We start from the raw sequence: 17,853 nt of genomic DNA on the forward strand, positions 1-17,853 counted from the left end.
AGTGACTTTTGCTGAGTATCCACATAAAGGACTTGAGGGGGTAGAGAATCAAGAAACAGCCATGCCTGGTCACGCCACACCAACTGAGGGCATACCCATAGAATACAAGGATTTAGCTGAGGTTTTTAGCGAAAAAGCCTCAGATGAGCTCCCCCTCCCCCACCGCGCCACTGACTGTTTGATAGAAATCTTACCCGGCGCGAAACTCCCTAAACCCAAGATGTACAGCATGTCACCGAGGGAGTTGGAAGAGCTGAGAACATTCATTGAGAAAAACCTAGCAAGGGGTTTCATCGAGCCAGCCCAACAAAAATTGCAGCTCCAGTGTTGTTTAGAGAGAAAAAAGATGGTTCAAAATGCTTATGTGTTGACTTTTGAAACCTTAATACTATCAGTGTGCAGAATGTGTACTCTAAAATACCTCCCGGGGGGGGGGACTTTCTGGCAGATGCGCTATCCAGAAAACTGCAATACATTAGTGCAAAGTCAGACATAATCAAACCTATAGTACAAAACAATCAACTAGCCGCTAAAGTAGTCACCAGATCCCAGGAAAAACAAGAAACAGTGACAGACAATGACATCACCCAAAATTTTAAACAAGCATTGGCCACTGATGAATGGTTTTTGAAGAACAAATCCAGCTGTCTGATGAAAGAAGACTTGGCTTGGGTGGGGGGGAAGTTGTATGTCCCTGCAAGCCAAAAACTATGCTTAATGGTACAGTGCCATGACTCCAAATTAGCTGGACATTTTGGGTTTGTGAAAACTTTACACCTGATTAAAAGACAATTTTGGTGGCCATCACTAAAAAAAGACATAGAAAGCTATGTAGCTAGCTGCCCCATTTGTGCAGCAGCAAAAAGACGCCATGGGAAATCCCCAGGTCTATTGCAGAAGGTAGCTGAACCTTCAGTGCCTTGGAGAGAGATCACTATGGATTTCATCGTGGAATTGCCAAACAGTGAGGGAAATACTGTTATTTGGGTTGTGACAGACCTATTTTCAAAACAGGTACATTTTATACCCTGCCAAAAGATCCCAACTGCTAAAAGTTTAGCCAAATTATTCCTAATACACATTTATCGACTTCATGGTGCTCCACAAAGGATCATCTCCGACAGAGGGGCTCAATTCACCTCCAATTTTTGGAGGGCGTTTTTGGGCTTACTTGGTACTGGCCAGGGGTTGAGCACATCTTTTCATCCTTGTACTAATGGTAATTCTGAAATTTTGAACTCGGTACTAGAACAATATTTAAGATGTTTTATTAATTTTTAACAGGATAACTGGACCGAACTTTTGCCTTTTGCTGAAGTTGCGTTTAATAATGCTGTCCATTCAAGCACTGGTTTTACCCCTTTTAGAGTAGCAACAGGCCAGGATTTCAGCCCCATGCCTGAACTACCCACAGAAGAACCCACCATCCCCTCACTTAAGGAGTGGATGGATAATTTGCAAAACATGTGGCCAGTGGTTAGATTAGCCTTACAGGAAGCTAGAGAAGCTTTTAAGATTCAAGCTGACAAGAAAAGGATGGAACCCAAACCTTTTCATATTGGAGACAGAGTATACTTATCTACAAAATTCTTGAAATCATTACAACCATCAAAGAAACTAGGGCCAAAGTTCATTGGACTTTTCCCCATCACTAGAATCATCAATCCAGTAGCAGTTGAACTACTTCTTCCAAAGACACTCAGGCAGATCCACCCAGTATTCCATATCAGTTTACTCAAACGAGAAGTAATCTCATCCCTCAGACCACTTGCATCTACACCACCTGTTCCCATCATGATTGAAGGTGAACAACACTTTGAAATCAAGGAAATCCTTGATTCTAGGATCCACAGAGGGAAAGTCCAATACTTGGTTGCTTGGAAACATTTACCATCAGCACACAATGAATGGGTTGCTAAACACCACGTTAGGGCTCCAATCTTACTGAGAAAATTTCACTCCCAATACCCTAACAAACCTTGTTGATCTATCATGAAATCTTGAAATCTTGTGTATATTTGTTTTTTTTTTTGTTTTTTTTTATAGGTGGACCCTTTTGTTTTCTAAGGAGGGTAGCATGTCAGATCCCTAAAAGTGATACTGCCATTCAAGTGGAGGAAGGGGGGACTTGGATTCAATTTACTAGCATGACCTGTGTCATCAGATATTTTACAACCTATATCCTGGCGCCAAGGAAGACTGAGATTCCCTTTACCCACAGGAATTTTTATGATAGCCATGTGGGTTGTCTCACTTTAAAGTGTAGTGGTGGGAATGCATGTTTGTTCGGGTTCTCAAAGGAAATAGTAAAGAAAACATCTTCACAATTGTGTATTGGCTGAAATCTGCATTCTGACTCAAAGGGAGGGGTCTCTACCACTTTAATCCTACTGCTTTGCTTAAGGGCATTCAGATTGTGCTTTAGCTGGATGGTTTTCACTTCTGCTTAATAAAAGAATCCTTTTGAAGAACTATGTTTGAAAAGTTTGTACTTTCTTAAGTTGGAAGGAGAGGCGATCCATACACTAGGTGTACTGCCAAGAATGTAATAAGCGTTAATGGAGAGGCAGTTTCTGTAAGCAGGGCAATAAAGATTAGGCTAGAAACAACACCAGAATGTTGTAATTCCTTACAGGATTAACCCTGTAAAGTGGAAAAAAACAAAAGGAGATTTCTTTTAACAACTGGTTCTCTGAACTGCTTAGAAAATTAACAACCGGTTCTAGGGAACCAGTGCGAACTGGTAGAATCCCACCCCTGAGTAAGTGTCACCACAATCCTCCAGATCAGGGGTTCTCAAACGTTTTAAACAGGGGGCCAATTCATGGTCCCTCAGACTGTTGGAGGGCTGGACCAGCTGGGTGGGCATGGCTAGGAGGTCATGTGACTAGGTGGGCATGGTCAATTTAGCAGTCCATTAAACAATGCACACAAATTAAACTGTACGTCAAGCTTCGATGCTATCTCAAAATAAATGACTTTCCAAACTGCCCATCTTTAAGGAAATTTTCTCTTTATTCGAGTACAGCAACCGGATCATGACACTGCGTGGTCAGTACTGACCTTTGCCCCCCAATCCCTCCCTTTCCGATCCCCAATTCTCTGCTTCTCATTGGCTATCTTCCAAGTCACTCTCCTGATTTCTTTTCCTGTCAGTTCACAGGAATGTTCCCCCTCCGCTCTTCATCTCCAAGGAGATTGAAACTTCAAAGGGATTTAGCAGGCAAAAGTTCAAACTTCATCCTCCCTTTTCTATGTCAGCGCTGATATGCTGACATCCGGCCCCTCTCCCTTCACTCTCCTGGTGAGGCCTGCATGAGACAAACAACAAGTTTAGTACCTTACCCCGTCCAAGGGTGTGTCCCACCCCCTCCCGGCTTGTCTGGGTGATCTGCATGGAATTTAGCTATGAGGCGGTCAGCTTGAATATTCGTGCTCTTCACCCAGGAAGCTTCTGACAAGGGGTAACCCTTCCACTTAATTAAGTATTGGAGGCGTCCTCTGTGCCACCTCGAATCAAGAATTCGCTGTACTTCATAGTGGGTTTGGCCTCCAACAATCAAGGGCCCTGGGGGATCATGTGGCACCGGCCTTAAAGTTGACCCTAACGTTGGCTTCAGGAGGGTACTGTGAAAAACGGGGTGTATCCTCCCTAGTAACCGGGGCAACTGCAATTGTACTGTAACCAGGTTGATTATTTTTACTATTGGAAATGGTCCTATGAATTTCGGGCCCAGCTTTCTAGTTGGGAGTCTGAGTCTTAAATACTTGGTGGAGAGGTAGACCTTCTCCCCTACTTGGAACGGCCTCTGGGGGGCTTGGTGCTTATCTGCTTGTTTCTTATAAGACCGTGCCGCCTTGTCTAATGCCTTCTTGATGTTCTCCCAGGTTTCTTTCAGCATTGCCATCCATTCGGTCAAGCTAACTGAGGAAGGAGGCTCCCTTGGGGACTCTGGCATGGGGACGAAATTCATGCCGCTCACTATCTTAAATGGGGTTAGTCCTGTACTACTGTGGATAGCATTGTTATATGCGACCTCAGCAAACGATAAGAGGTCCGCCCAGTTCGATTGTTGGTAGTCAACGTAGCACCTCAAGTACTGCTCTATCATGGTGTTCAATCTCTCCGCCCCCCCATTGGTGCTCGGGTGAAACGCTGAGCTGAGGCCTTGGGATGATCCTATGGATCGAAGGAATTCCCTCCAGAACTTCGTGGTAAACTGGACACCTCGATCAGAGATAATTCTTCTGGATACTCCATGCAGGCGGTAGATGTGTTTTATGAACAGTTTGGCCAATTGGCGGGCTGAGGGTAGTCCGCTGCAGGGTATGAAATGTGCCTGTTTGGAGAATAAATCTATTACAGTCCAGATCACTGTGTTTCCGCTGCTCCTTGGCAGTTCGACTATGAAGTCCATAGCAATCTCCTCCCATGGCCTTGACGGTTCAGCTACTGGCTGTAGCAGCCCCGGGGGCTTTCCTGGTCGGGTTTTCATCGTGGCACAGATGGTACAACTTTTTACATAGCTGTCTACGTCTTTTCTCATATGGAGCCACCAGAACTGTCTCCGTGCTAAATGCAGAGTCTTTAGGAAACCAAAATGTCCTGCTGGTTTGACGTCGTGACTCCTCTTGAGGACCAAGGTGCATAAGGTCTCTGGGACATAAAGTTTCGTCCCTCTCCATGCTAGGCCATCTCTCTTGGTCAGGAGATGTTGATTGTCTCGGAACCAGGGGTCCGCCAACGTTTCTGCCTTGAGCCTTGTCGTTAGGTCATTTGCTGGTTGCCCCTGCTGGTCTCGATGCTGCCGTCTGGTGGTTACTTGGCCCACTCCTTGGGCAGAGGGGATGATGGCATTCACTACCTGCTCACGTTCACTGTTATATTGAGGCATTCGGGAGAGGGCATCGGCCAGAAAGTTCTTCCCCCCTGGGATGTGCTTCAGCTCGAAGTTGAAACGATTGAATTATTAGGCCCACCGGACTTGTCTGGGCGATAACTTCCGTGGGGTCTTGAGGGCCTCCAGGTTTTTATGGTCAGTCCAAACCTTGAACGGTGTCTGGCCTCCTTCTAGCAGGTGTCGCCAGGTTAACAGCGCCCATCTCACTGCGAACGCTTCTTTTTCCCACGCTGCCCATCGTCTCTCTGCATCGGTGAGTTTGCGGGATGTGTAGGCACAAGGTTGCAGGTCCCCCTGGCTGTTCTTTTGGAGTAGGACTGCTCCTACTGCCACATCGCTGGCATCTGCTTGGATGACGAAGGGTTGTTCGGGGTCAGGATGCTTCAAGACCGGTTCTTTTGCAAACATTTGCTTTAGTGTTTAGTGACGCTGACACTGTAATCTGTTTTGCTCTGGGGAGTGTTTTATTTGCTTTTGTTTGCATGTTGCTCTTTTGGTTGACTTTACTTTTTACTAGATCTTTTTTTCAGTTATTTAGTCTAGTGCCCCACTTCAGGAAACTCAGTTTTGCAGCAATTCTTCTCAGCCCCAAGGAACTTACAATCAACAAGTCTCTCTCTCTCTCTCCCTCTTTCTCTGTCTATCTCTTTTTTTCTCTGTCTCTTGTATCTCTCTTTCCCTTCCCCTCTCTCTGTCTATCTCTCTCTTTCTGTCTCTCTCTCTTTCTCCCTCTATCTTCTGGAGGTGGGGTAGGTCAAAAATGGGGCATGCGGATGTCCTTGGGAGGCCTCCATGTGCCCCATTTTTGGCCTGCAGAGTCCTACTTTAGGCGCCCCCCCAATGAGCCCATTTTTGGCCCCCTGGGGTGTCCGCGCACCCCATTTTTCACCTCCCCCACATCCAGAAGCACTCTGCAGGCCAAAAATGGGCTAAAACGGGCCTGTTTTTGGCCTCCTGGGGTGTCCGTGTGCCGTTTTTCACCTCCCCCCCTCCAGTAGCATTCTGCAGGCCAAAAATATTGGCCTTACTTTCCAGTTCCAGCCCGCGGGGCTCGCGAAGTTAAGTCCTGCACTTGGCCGAAGGGTGGGGGCCAGCAGGTGGGTGGGGAGATGTGGGCAGGGCAGCCTGATGGTCCTGCGGGCTGGATTAATGGTTTTGGCAGGCCATATGCGGCCCATGGGCCATTGTTTGACCCCTGCTCCAGATGAATGTTATTTATTCTCCCTTCAAAAAGTTTTTCTAAGCTTGTAGGGGTCTGGTATATTCCATTCACCAGTAGATGGTGCCATTAGCTTAGTTTTCAGCATTGTTTCAGGTTTTATAGATTAAATTGATCCAAATTTAATAGTTTATGGAGGCAAAGTCCACTATTCAAATAAATTCAAGTAGATAGTCTAGCATTTTTAAAGCCTTTCCAAAACTATGCCTGCCCAATTTAAAAGTCCAATTTTCTATGTTTTAAAAGGTCTTTAACTTTTCTCCCCTTAGTTCCTTTCTTTTGGGTCTAGGATTTTTCTCTTTATGGTAGTTCCCTGCTTTAAAAAATAGCTCTAGGAGTCTCTTTTCCTGGATTTTCCTGTTTCTTTCTTTTTTTCTTTAAAATTAGGGTCTAAATAAAAAGGTTCTGTATCTTCTCACCCAGCTCCAGACACTGTCCATCTGCACCGCTCCTACATGTTTCTTAGTTGCCTCGACTATCCCAGCTTTATGGCAGCCATGATGGCTGCCTCTTCTCTTTGTTGAGTGAGAGGGAAGAAGCCCTGAGTCCAGCAGGAGAGTTGCTGCTCTCCCTGAACTATAGGGAGCCCCTCTTTTCTTCACCAGCCCTACAGGGTGGTTTTAGCTCCTTTCGGAGCCCTCCAACAGGGAGAAGTGAGCGTGGAAGTGCAGAGACCCGCTCGTCACCTTCGATATCGCCACATCAGCCAGAAGTCATAAAATAGCTAAAATGTCAAAACTGGATGATACTTTTGTTATGGGCAAACAAAATAAGAGAAAAGGCTACCTCTATCTGTGTGTGGTTTTAATGTTTCCAGAACTTTTCATTAAACAAGAAGTTAAAACAAAACAGACAAGGAGAAACCAAGTATATATCTCTCTGTATATCTCATCTATTGATATTGGTATCTCCACAAACTTAAGATGTTTCTGTTTCTCTAATAACTTGCCTGAGTGATCCTAATAAAGGACCAACCAGATCCAGTTACTCAAACTAATATGATAATGAAGAAGAGAGTAGGAAAGGAGAAGAATGAAGACATGGATCCTGAAAATAATGAATAGAAACAGACATCTGAACTTGATAATGTGGCTTATGGAGAGAATGAATACAGGAGAAAAAATGACATGCTATTCATTATTTTTAGGGAGGAAATAATCTCTTTTAACAATAACAAAAAAATGGTTAAATTGGATAGATATTACATTTTTTAAATTTTGTTAGGAGCTCCACCTTGTAAATTTACTTGTAAATCGCTGACTTCAATCTAAATTTTTATATTACAATATTACAGCCTTGAGCTCTAATTCAGTTAATCAGCTGAAAGAGAATCCGGCATATAATAAAGCAATATTCTGCAACATAGATTTAACTGCATTTGAGCAAAAGTATTTTTTTTATGAAAATCCATTAAAATTACTAAAATATAAATAAAATGAAAAATATATTTTTCTGGATGTCAATTCATTAATGAATAGTGCTTTTCTTTCAGGCTTGATAGAGGGGAGGGAGAGACACAAATACATTGAAATCAATTACCTTTAGATCTTTAAAAATATAGTTTATTAAATTGCTGTGCCTGAAGTTATTACAACCATCTTCTGCAAACCCAGAAAAAAATATTCATCTGACGGCTTTCTACAAAGTTCAAATCACTTGGCTAATTCTCCGAACAGCCTGTTTAGTGCCAATTTAATGCCCTGAACTTCGTTCATCTTTTATTTTAGCTTTCCTAAGCTTCAGTTCTCCAACTGAGGAATAAAGTAGAAAGTAGAAATAGGTAGAGTAGATAGATTTGCAATTTTTGTCCCTTTCGCTTTGTTCAAGAAGCTATTTTTTAATTTGGGGTGGGGGGCGCTGGAAGGAGACACAACGGAATTAGGAAATCCTTTTCCAAGCAACGCGAGCAGCAGATTGCAAACCCAGCACAAAGAGAAATATAGGCGCTCTCTTTCTCTATAGTTGGTAAGAGGGGAGGGGAGAAGGTGGAGTTTTTAAGGGTCGCTTTTCGTCTTGCTTTCCGCCCTGTCCTTTCTTCCCAGCCAGTAACAAGCGTCTTCGCCTTTGAAGTCCAGCGCCGCAAAGCGCGGTTACCCTCGCGCTATAAATAAAAGTTAAGGGCTACGTAGAGGACAACCAGCGTCTTTGATTTGGGCCGAAGGGACGTCGCTTCGCCGCTCTTCCTCCCTCAGAGTCCGCTGCTGCCTCCCCTTGGAGATATGGCGTGCATGGACAGATATCGGTGCTGCACTGACTCCCGGGGGCAGAGCAGCATTCTCTACAACATACTGAAGAGCGAGGAGCTGCAGCAGCAGGAAGAGACCAGCCGGCAGCAGCCCGTGCCTCAACCGGGCCAGGGGCCCTACGCTACGGCGCTCGGCTGCTCGTGCGGCAGGCAGAGTCGCGTGGCCCTCAAGAACCCGCAGGTTGCGTGCAAGGCGGCTTCAGCCGTGTTGGTGAAAACGCTGCGCTTCGTCAAAAACGTGCCCTGTTTTCAGGAGCTGCCTCTGGACGAGCAGCTGGTGCTTGTACGCAGCTGTTGGGCTCCCCTGCTCGTGCTGGGGCTGGCCCAGGATCGAGTGCATTTCGAGACGGTAGAGACCACGGAGCTCAGCATGCTCCACAGGATACTGACCAACAAGCGTTGCGATGAAGAACGGCGGCGGCGGCAGCTCCAGTTGCTCCGCGAGACGCAGGGGGAGTTGGACCAGAGCTGTGGGAATGGGAATGGAAGTTGCGGCAGCGGCAACGCCAAGTTACTGTCGGCGGCAGAGATCCAAAGCATCAAAGCTTTTTTGGCCAAATGTTGGAGTTTGGACATAAGCACCAAGGAGTATGCCTACCTTAAGGGGACGGTTCTCTTTAATCCAGGTAAGCCAGCCGTTTTTGGTAGTGCCTGGGTACGACTCGGGACAGGCCTCGAAGTTGGGGACCCCGGATGTTTTGGCCTTAAACTTCCCATCAGGAACTCCAATTCATCTGGTAACGGAAAGGGCCTGTCCTTCTGATAGTATTCTTCTGTAACTTGGGAGGAAATTCGACTGGTCTGGCTTTGCCAATACTTACAAAAGCATCTTTTAAAAAAACATTCAATAATTGGACTTAAGGATTTAGGTCCCACCGGCAGCTGTCAGAATGCAGCAATTGAGCTTAGATTGCTGGTGTCTGTCTGTATTTTTAAAATCTTATTAAGTTAAATGCCTAATAGTAGTCGTAATAGTCATTCTGCTTTTTGGATTCATAGCAAGTGATAGAGAGCTCAGATAGAGAATTAGAATTTTGCGAATTGAAATGTTAGAAAAAACAGTCTTCTGATGATACTTGGTTTGGAAGCAAATATCAATTCACAAACCTTGCATGCAGATAACACGAAGTAAGTCAAAACTCTTTTTGTATCTATATTGAGGAAAACAAAAATAAATGAATTTACCTCAAATTCATGTTATAAAACTAACGCTAGCTTTGTTTCAGCATATCTCATTTAAGGATTTAATAAAAAATAAAGTTTTGTTTTGATTAATAACATTTTAGATATGTGTTGTGGAAGAATATGATTTAAACTTTATTAAATTATGTAGTGTGGAATGGAATACTGAGTACATTAAGTATAAATACATTAGGGACTGAATAATCTGAAAAAAAAAATATTTGCAATCTTAAAACATCCAAGTTAGTTGAGATGACAGTCATTTATTATTAAAACAGTGTAAATAATGCTGCTCTTGAGGAACCGTGACAAGAGAGAAAAACATCAAGTTTCTGTGTTATTATCAGGTGTTAACTCACATACCATTTTCTAGGTATTTCAATAGTCAGAACCTAGCAGTGCTGTCTTCTAAAATACAATAGAACTATTCTAAACTGGTATAATATAGCGAGTGCTAGGTGCCAAAATTAAGAGAGAGATCCTATCATGCAAGATTGCAAAGTAATGAGCTGAGATGCAGATGTAAACATCTTAGTTTAATTTGGAGCTTCCTTTTTGCTGCATGCAACTGCAGAAATACTTTTGCAGCAGTGCATATTTTTAACTTAGGTTGTTTTGGAGTTAACAGATTGTTTGAAAAGCCTCTTTAAAAAAAAGTAAGTATGTTGCAATGACCATTTTCATCCATAAGAATGAACTTTAGTGAAATACTTTATTAAACATGGATGTCAGTGCATTTGTGTGAAGAGATATTTTTGCAGAAATATTTCTTTCATACCAATTTTAGTATCTCTTTAGAAGCAAATAGATTGAAATACCTTCCATGTAACAGTTTTTATATTACTCTATCAGCATGATAACATACTTCTTTCAATATATAACCTCAGTCAGAAGGTTCGATGTAGTACACTAATTTATTAATAACAAAATGATCCAATATAAATTGCTTATATTACAAGTGAAAGAGATAATAATGTAATGTTTATGTCCTGTTCTTCTTCCCGTTTCTTTCTTTTTAGAGTTGCCAGGGCTGCACTGTGTGCAGTACATCCAAGGACTGCAGCAAGAAGCACAACAAGCCCTAAATGAACATGTCAAACTGATTCACAGAGAAGACCAGGACAGATTTGCCAAACTGAATGTGGCTCTTTCTATGCTTGAATCAATTAATGCCAGTGTTATTGCAGAACTTTTTTTCAGGCCCATTATTGGAACAGTAAATATGGATGATATGTTGTTAGAGATGCTTTGTGCAAAATTATGAAATCATATGTGAGGCATGACAATTCAGTGTGGAAAGTCTTGACAACAAAATAGTGTAAAATAGTGTAAAATAAACTAACTTATTGTTTTTAAAGTGGCAATATTTTTGTATTCAACAATGGAATGTTCTTGAGTCCAATCTGTTTTATTAATTAGAAGTATCTTAAAGCATTTCATCTTCAATCTAAATTCTCTTGAAAAATAAAATAATTCTACACATCCAAAGAAAGGAGTTTGCAGGTTTCAGTGACTTCTTTGTAGGACAAGTATATAGGATTGCATTTTTTTCTTTTTTTTCAAAGAAGTAAAAGTATTATATAATTCACAAAATTAAAACCTAGAATGATCTGCATAGTATATATACAAAACAGAAAGTGTTCAGTCAAATGTTGTACAATTTTATATTTTTAAAGCATCTGTTTAATCAAGGAGAGTGTAATGTTTTGTCTTACATTTCATACCTTGTTTGTCCATTAATTTAGATTGAGCAAATTCATGACAACGTAATTCAGAACGCACTTCATAATGTCAGAAGTTCTCAATCTAGAGAACAACATCATAAAAGGGCTGGAGTGAATTTCTAGATAGACAGAAGATGCATTCACAATACACATACAAACATTTGGTTCTACAACATCAGTTCTAAGCAATTGAGTAAGATACATTTGAATTTGAAACAAACAGTCTTGTAATTAGAATTGTCAGTAATTGCAAACAATTCACTTTATAATATCTTGAGTAAAATAGAATAATGTGGATTCAAAGCTGATTCAGAGCAAATCTGATTACAAGTATTCTTGTAATACATTATGTTAGCCTAAATATTATCTCTCTCTTTAGAGGGATTAGAATGGGAGCCTGATATAAATCTCTAATTTTGTCATAAAAAAAGGTTTTGCTTTCCTTTTCCAAAAACTTTTCCTTTATTTTTGTATCTTTCATATGGCTGACTATTTTTACCTGAAATTAAAAAAAAAAAACCTTAGGTGTTAAAGCCCAAAATTAGTACACATTTTCTTAACTTTAAAATTCCATTTGCTACTTTGCAGAATGAAATTAGTATTAAGTTACAGTTGAGAATGAATAAATGAATGGGAATAAAGAATGCTTCAGCAACCATCACTGTTCTGCTCAAGTATGATCTATTCTTGTGAAAGTCTAGAGACACACTTAAGATTTGTAAATTAAGAAATTGATTTCAAATTATGTGAGGAGCATTAAAACATTTAGAGCACATAATTGGGATTCGCGCTAAAAACTGTTAAATATGAATAGTAAACTTTGCGAATAAAAATTGTACATGCCCCATTAAAATTTAAATTATACCTGAAAGAAGACAAGGTTCCCCAAAAATGTAAACATAATTATTATTTTTATTCTGCCCAATATCCTTTGTGCAGTATACACAAAAATAACTAAGTATAATTGATGCAATCAATTCTAAATTTTGCCAATACATTTCCTCATTTTCACTTAAAAATAGTTTCAACATTTTCATGTTCATGTTCAATTTTCATACAACGTATCATAGTATTGGTGGAATCTGACAGTACATATTTAGAATTTACCAGGTTTTTTTCTCTAAATTCAGCTTGATTGCTGCCTGATAATCAATCCCACTTGTGTACCGTTTGCTGACTTTCATACTCTAATCCCAAACTGGGATGGGCATAAAGAATGTCCTGGGTTCATGATAATGGATTAGAAATATCTAGTTTTTAGCATATTCCTGAAAATTAAGATGAGAGGCACATGATACAACTTGCAGTCTATCAACATCAAATGCAAAGATGCACAGTGATAATTTCAATTTTATCATTTTTGCTTTTTGAATCCAAAAAGGTGAATTATGAATGGGAAGTTATGAGAGCATAATTTGTTTTCTGATTGGTCTCTCATGTAGTTTAAAAGAATGTTATACAGTGGTACCTTGGTACTCAACTGTTTTGAAACATCGAATTTGTTTTTTTTTTTTAAAAAAAAAAATAGTTTTGAAGGATTTATTTATTTATTTATTTATATAACGGTGGGAATTGAAAAAAAAAAAAAAAACATCGAATTTGGTCCTCAATGCATTTTAATATGAAAATTTTGTCCCGGTATTCATAATTTGTTTGGTACTCAATGCATAAACTAGAACGTGTTGCTGTCAGCTGCCTTGTGAATCTCTACATTATTCCTTATGGGAAATATTTATTTGGTACTCAACATTTTTTGTACTCATCACACCTCTCGGAACCAATTGAGGATGAGTACTGAGATACCACTATACAATAGAACCTCTGGTCACGAACGCTTCTGACCACGACCAAATCAGGTTCCAACCAAAAAATTCACAATATTTTTTTTCCGCAGCCAATTTTCCCTTCCACGCAATTATTTTTGTAAGCGCCAAATTTCCAAAATTAGGTTCGGGTCACAACCAAATCGGGTTGCGACCAAAGCTATGGAATGAATTATAGTTGTGATCAGAGATTCTATTGTATATTAAATTGTTTAATTTTGTTGATTTTTTTCTTTTTAAAGGGTAACAGTTGATATTCATGAAGTTTAGTATTATAAAGAATAACAAATCTACAAGAAATGTCCTTATGTTCCATGTACTATGAACAGTAATGAAAATCAATTTAATGACTATTTTAATTATAGACTATAATAACAGCAGACATAACAAATAAAAGCAATAAAAATGTCCAGCAAATAAATTTAAAAGACATGCCATTTAAACATCCAATTTTATAAGTATTTATACTAGCTATAGAACAACTCAATGACAGTCTGGTCCACGTAGAAATAATTTCACCAACTAAAATAATTCCAGGCATACATGCTTAGGTTGCAGTTTTCACCTTTAATTTCAAATTATTGGTGAATGTACCATAATAGTAATAGCACTTAGACTTATATACTGCTTCACGGTGCTTTACAGCCCGCTCTAAGCGGGCTGTAAATATTCTCTTACAGATTCAGCATATTGCCCCCAACAATCTGGATCCTCATTTACTGACTTCGGAAGGATGGAATGCTGAATCAACCTTGAGCCAGTGAGACTCGAACTGCCAAAGTGCCAATTGACAGTCAGCAGAAATAGCCCGCAGTAGTACTGTGTTCTAACCACTGTGCCACCACAGCTCATAATAATTGAAAAATATTTAATATTATCATACAGAGCTGCATTGTTAAGTTTGAAAAAGGCATTCTGCCATATGATAATTACCTTTAACATATCAATTTATAATTGAGATCTGCTGTTATCTGAAACAGCTTCTCCACTAAATGTTTTCCCCTCTCCTATCTGTTTAATCCTTTTTGCATCTTCTCCCACACTTTAATTTTTTTGCTTTTTTCTTTTCTTGCCCAGTTTATCCCATTTTTTTTTCCTTGAATGATCTAAAATGTAGAATTTAAACCCTGAATATCACATCTTTCATCTTGAAAGCACTGCTTCTGGTTGCTAAGTAGCAATCATAAGCAAAACAGTGAAGGTTTTCTTTGGTGCTCTGAATAGTAGTATTTCAGATCTAAGAGGAACATAAGCATGGTAGCTATTTGATGAAACTCCCATTTCAAAAAACTGAATAGGCCAAGCCTGCCTTCTGGTTATTTTTGAATTGTTTACTGCAACTTATTCCAATTTACTACCGGTACTTTTCATCTGTCTCCATCTATTCTGATTTTTATTATCATCAGTCAGTATGGCCAATGGAATCAGTGAAAAATGAACCTATTACATGATAATTGATATTTAATGAAAATATTATTGTGTATTTACATACAAGGACAATCAGGAAAAGACACGGATATAAACTGAAAATGGCAAATCATCATATATCATACCCCTTGATAGGATGATTTATTTATAACTTTATAACATTGCCAAATAAAAAGACTGAAGGAATGAATGTATATTGTTGCCACTATAGACACTGCAATATGAAGAAAAAAGAAGAATTATGCATTTCAAACTAAAATTAAGGGCTATCAGTACAACAAGGGTCTTAGAGAACCAATGCTGCTGACGCTGAGCATGTATTTGTATTCTGAACCAATTTTTAATGTAAATAGTCTGAAAATCTCACTGTAGGATTATTTTAATTAAAAATGATAATATAACTATACCAGCAACTACAACCTTTACCAAATGCTGTTTATTCTGTGCCAATAATGCTTTCCAGAGCTGGATTTGTTCCACCCTTAATTATGTTTTTCCAGTTAATGCATAAAACTAGAACCATAGAACTATATCTGGCATTGCATTTTGATTAAGAAAATTTAAGTTTAAAAAAATAGAAACCTTGTTTTTAAAAATAATCATGCATTCTACTTTTTAAACTAATTCCAGAAGTTGTCTAATAATCTCTACAACTGTTATTAAATGATAAAGATAATTCTATGTTTCCTGGTCAAATATCAAAATCTAAGGGAGCATGGTATATTTAATGCTTTATTATCATAACTTTTAAGGTATTAAATAACTTTGCACTGGTATGTTGATAAAAGACAGGATAAGTGACCTTTTTTATGTGTATTGGAGAATAAGAATGCCTCATCTAGTGCAGGGGTGTCAAACTCAAGGCCCAGGGGCCGGATCCAGCCTGCAAGGTGTTTAGATCTGGCACACGGGGCCATCCTGGAAACAGCGAAGAACCAGCCTGTGGTGCCTGTGCCAGTGACAATGGAGTTCAGGAGAGCTGACCACGGCCCTACCAATCTCTGTTGTTGCTGGCAGAGGGTTTCAGGAAGCAATTGCAGCCAAAAATGGAGCTTGGGACCCCATTTTTGCTGGCAGAATGCTTGGGCCACCCGACATGAGTGACATCAAGCTGGCCACGCCCACCTGGCCACGTCCACCTGACCCCCCCCAGGTCAAACCAACTCTGATGTGGCCCTCAATGAACTCAAGTTTGACACCCCTGATCTAGTGGTTATTTTAGATATTACAAATGTGTATTTTGATAATACAGTAGTATGTTTTCTATTCCATCTAATGAAATCGGTGAGTACTACTGATGTATTGGTGAAAACTATTTGTTGAAATTACACTACATCTTTTCATGCAATTACAGTTAAGGATGGAAGAGATGAAGAAAGTAAAAAGAAAATAAAGAGAAGGAAAGAAGGAAGGAAGGTAGGAAGGATTTTCCTTCAGTGAAATAATGTTAAAAATCAAGTATGTTAACTTCCACATTTTATCAGAATACTCAGAAGTAGACACTATACAATATATGTTATAAACTATTTATACTTGAAGGAATAAGCAGGCGCCGTAAAATCTTTCTGTCCTCATAGAATTACTGTATTTTTCGGAGTATAAGACGCACCAGAGTATAAGACGCAGCTTAATTTTTGGGGAGAAAAATAGGGGGAAAAAATCTGCCTACCAGGTATTCATCTGGCTAGCGTCCTTAGTCTGGTCAGCTTCAGCACATTAGTTTGCTGGTTTTTTATCCCCTGCTTGGGGATAAAAAACAGCTTCTAAGGCAGCAATGCCTTAGAGGGAGCAGCAATGAGAAAAGCAGGCAAAGCACGGGTGGGGGGGGAGAAATTGCTTCACTCGGCTAGCACCTAGTTAGGGCTAAAAAAAAGCTTTGAAAAAGCTACATTGTCAATCAAAAGAAGGGCTGTGATGTATTGGCCAAATCTTTGGAGAAAATGGGGTACAATGCTTGCACCCTTCATGGTGGTAAAGGTCAAGAGCAATGTGAATTTGCCCTCTCCAATTTGAAAGCTGGTGCCAAGGACATTTTGGTGGCCACAGATGTAGCCGGTCGTGGTATTGACATTAAGGATTTGTCCATGGTGGTGAATTACGATATGGCTAAAAACATAGAAGATTACATCCATCGCATTGGTCGAACAGGACGAGCTGGGAAAAGTGGCATCACTATTTCTTTTGTTACCAAAGAGGACTCTGCTGTCTTCTATGACCTTAAGCAAGCTATCCTTGAGAGTCTGGTGTCTTCATGCCCCCCAGAACTGGCCAACCATCCAGATGCCCAACACAAACCAAGAACCATCCTCACTAAGAAGCGTCGGGAGGAGCCTATCTTTGCCTGAGTGTGTAGTTATCCTACAAAGAGCCCTCTCCCCCCACCCCACCCCCTTGTATTATAATCAAGGGTCACTATTTGACCACCATTTGAGGCCTAGGCAATGACACAGGGTAAAAGCATAGTGGCTCTTCCAGTCTTTAATAGTGAAGTGGCTGTTTCGTTTTCTCATTTTCTGTGAGTGTAAATACACTTTTCCCTCTCTCTATATATATGATAACCCTGCATTGAATTGAAGAGTGAACAATGGGAACATTTCTCCAAGAGATAGGGTGGCATCTTGCAAATCTTGATCTCCACAGATCCTTTAATGTTCTTCTTTTTGAAGATGGTGTTTATAAGAAAACTTGTATTTCTTTTTGTTGTGGCAGTTGAGAATGGCTAGCAATCTTGCCTTCCTGATTGATACTTCCAAACATATTTGAAGGGGGGAGGATTCAATTATTGATTTTTACATTTGCCATCTTCATAAATCAGACAAGGAGGACTTTTTGGACATGGCCCAATGAAGAGGGGAATTCTGTTTGTGATCACTACTTCTCCAGACTCTCTTTTCCTGTTCCAATGAGGACTTCTCCCCATTTCTAATCCTAAACTGTTATGTTTCAATGCAATTGTGTTTTTGTTTTATCTACAACTGCCCCCCCTCCCAGTCCACATAAAAAGGGCAGGTAATGTACAGAAAGACTCCTTTTTTTTTTTTTCAATGACCTGAAAAAAATTACTATAAATCCATATAAGACTTAAAAAAAGAAAAGAAAAAAGAAAAAGCTACATTCGGAGTATAAGACGCACCCAAATTTTCAGCCTCTTTTGGGGGGGGGAGGTGTGTCTTATAGTCCAAAAAATACGGTATGAATGTGAATGAAAATGAAAATGTAAATAACTAGCTGTGAAATTTCAAAATTAATGACAATACTATTGGGAGGAAAGAAGTGCACAAATCTGTGCTCTTTTTGACCATTCTTTTCCTATGGATGAGGTTTATCCAGA

The 17,853-nt window shown here is 39.9% G+C and overlaps 1 protein-coding gene, 1 long non-coding RNA gene and 1 pseudogene across 2 annotated transcripts; 2 read left to right on the forward strand and 1 right to left on the reverse strand.

Annotated features, from left to right (window-relative positions):
• Positions 1 to 2,996: 2,996 nt before the first annotated feature.
• LOC148113447 (uncharacterized) lies at positions 2,997 to 9,244 on the reverse strand. Its single transcript, XR_015734498.1, has 2 exons — positions 8,964 to 9,244; positions 2,997 to 3,311 (listed from the first exon to the last, which is right to left on the reverse strand). It is a non-coding gene; the product is annotated as an uncharacterized LOC148113447 (long non-coding RNA).
• NR0B1 (nuclear receptor subfamily 0 group B member 1) lies at positions 8,340 to 11,039 on the forward strand. Its single transcript, XM_034423776.3, has 2 exons — positions 8,340 to 8,991; positions 10,567 to 11,039. Exons 1-2 carry the CDS (start codon positions 8,340 to 8,342, stop codon positions 10,809 to 10,811), a joined length of 897 nt encoding a protein of 298 aa, XP_034279667.2. The 3' UTR covers positions 10,812 to 11,039.
• A 5,312-nt stretch (positions 11,040 to 16,351) lies between these two features.
• Positions 16,352 to 17,600, forward strand: LOC117669373 (putative ATP-dependent RNA helicase DDX23 pseudogene; annotated as a pseudogene).
• The last annotated feature ends 253 nt before the right edge of the window (positions 17,601 to 17,853 follow it).

This window comes from Pantherophis guttatus, chromosome 5 (assembly GCF_059756535.1).
Source record: "Pantherophis guttatus breed Tessera chromosome 5, ASM5975653v1, whole genome shotgun sequence".
In the NCBI taxonomy this organism is placed as follows: domain Eukaryota; kingdom Metazoa; phylum Chordata; class Lepidosauria; order Squamata; family Colubridae; genus Pantherophis; species Pantherophis guttatus.

Coding starts and splice junctions, on each gene's coding strand:
- NR0B1 (XM_034423776.3), top strand. CDS start 8,340: ATGGCGTGCATGGACAGATATCGGTGCTGCACTGACTCCCGGGGGCAG. Junction 8,992..10,566: donor GACGGTTCTCTTTAATCCAG/GTAAGCCAGCCG, acceptor CTTTCTTTTTAG/AGTTGCCAGGGCTGCACTGT.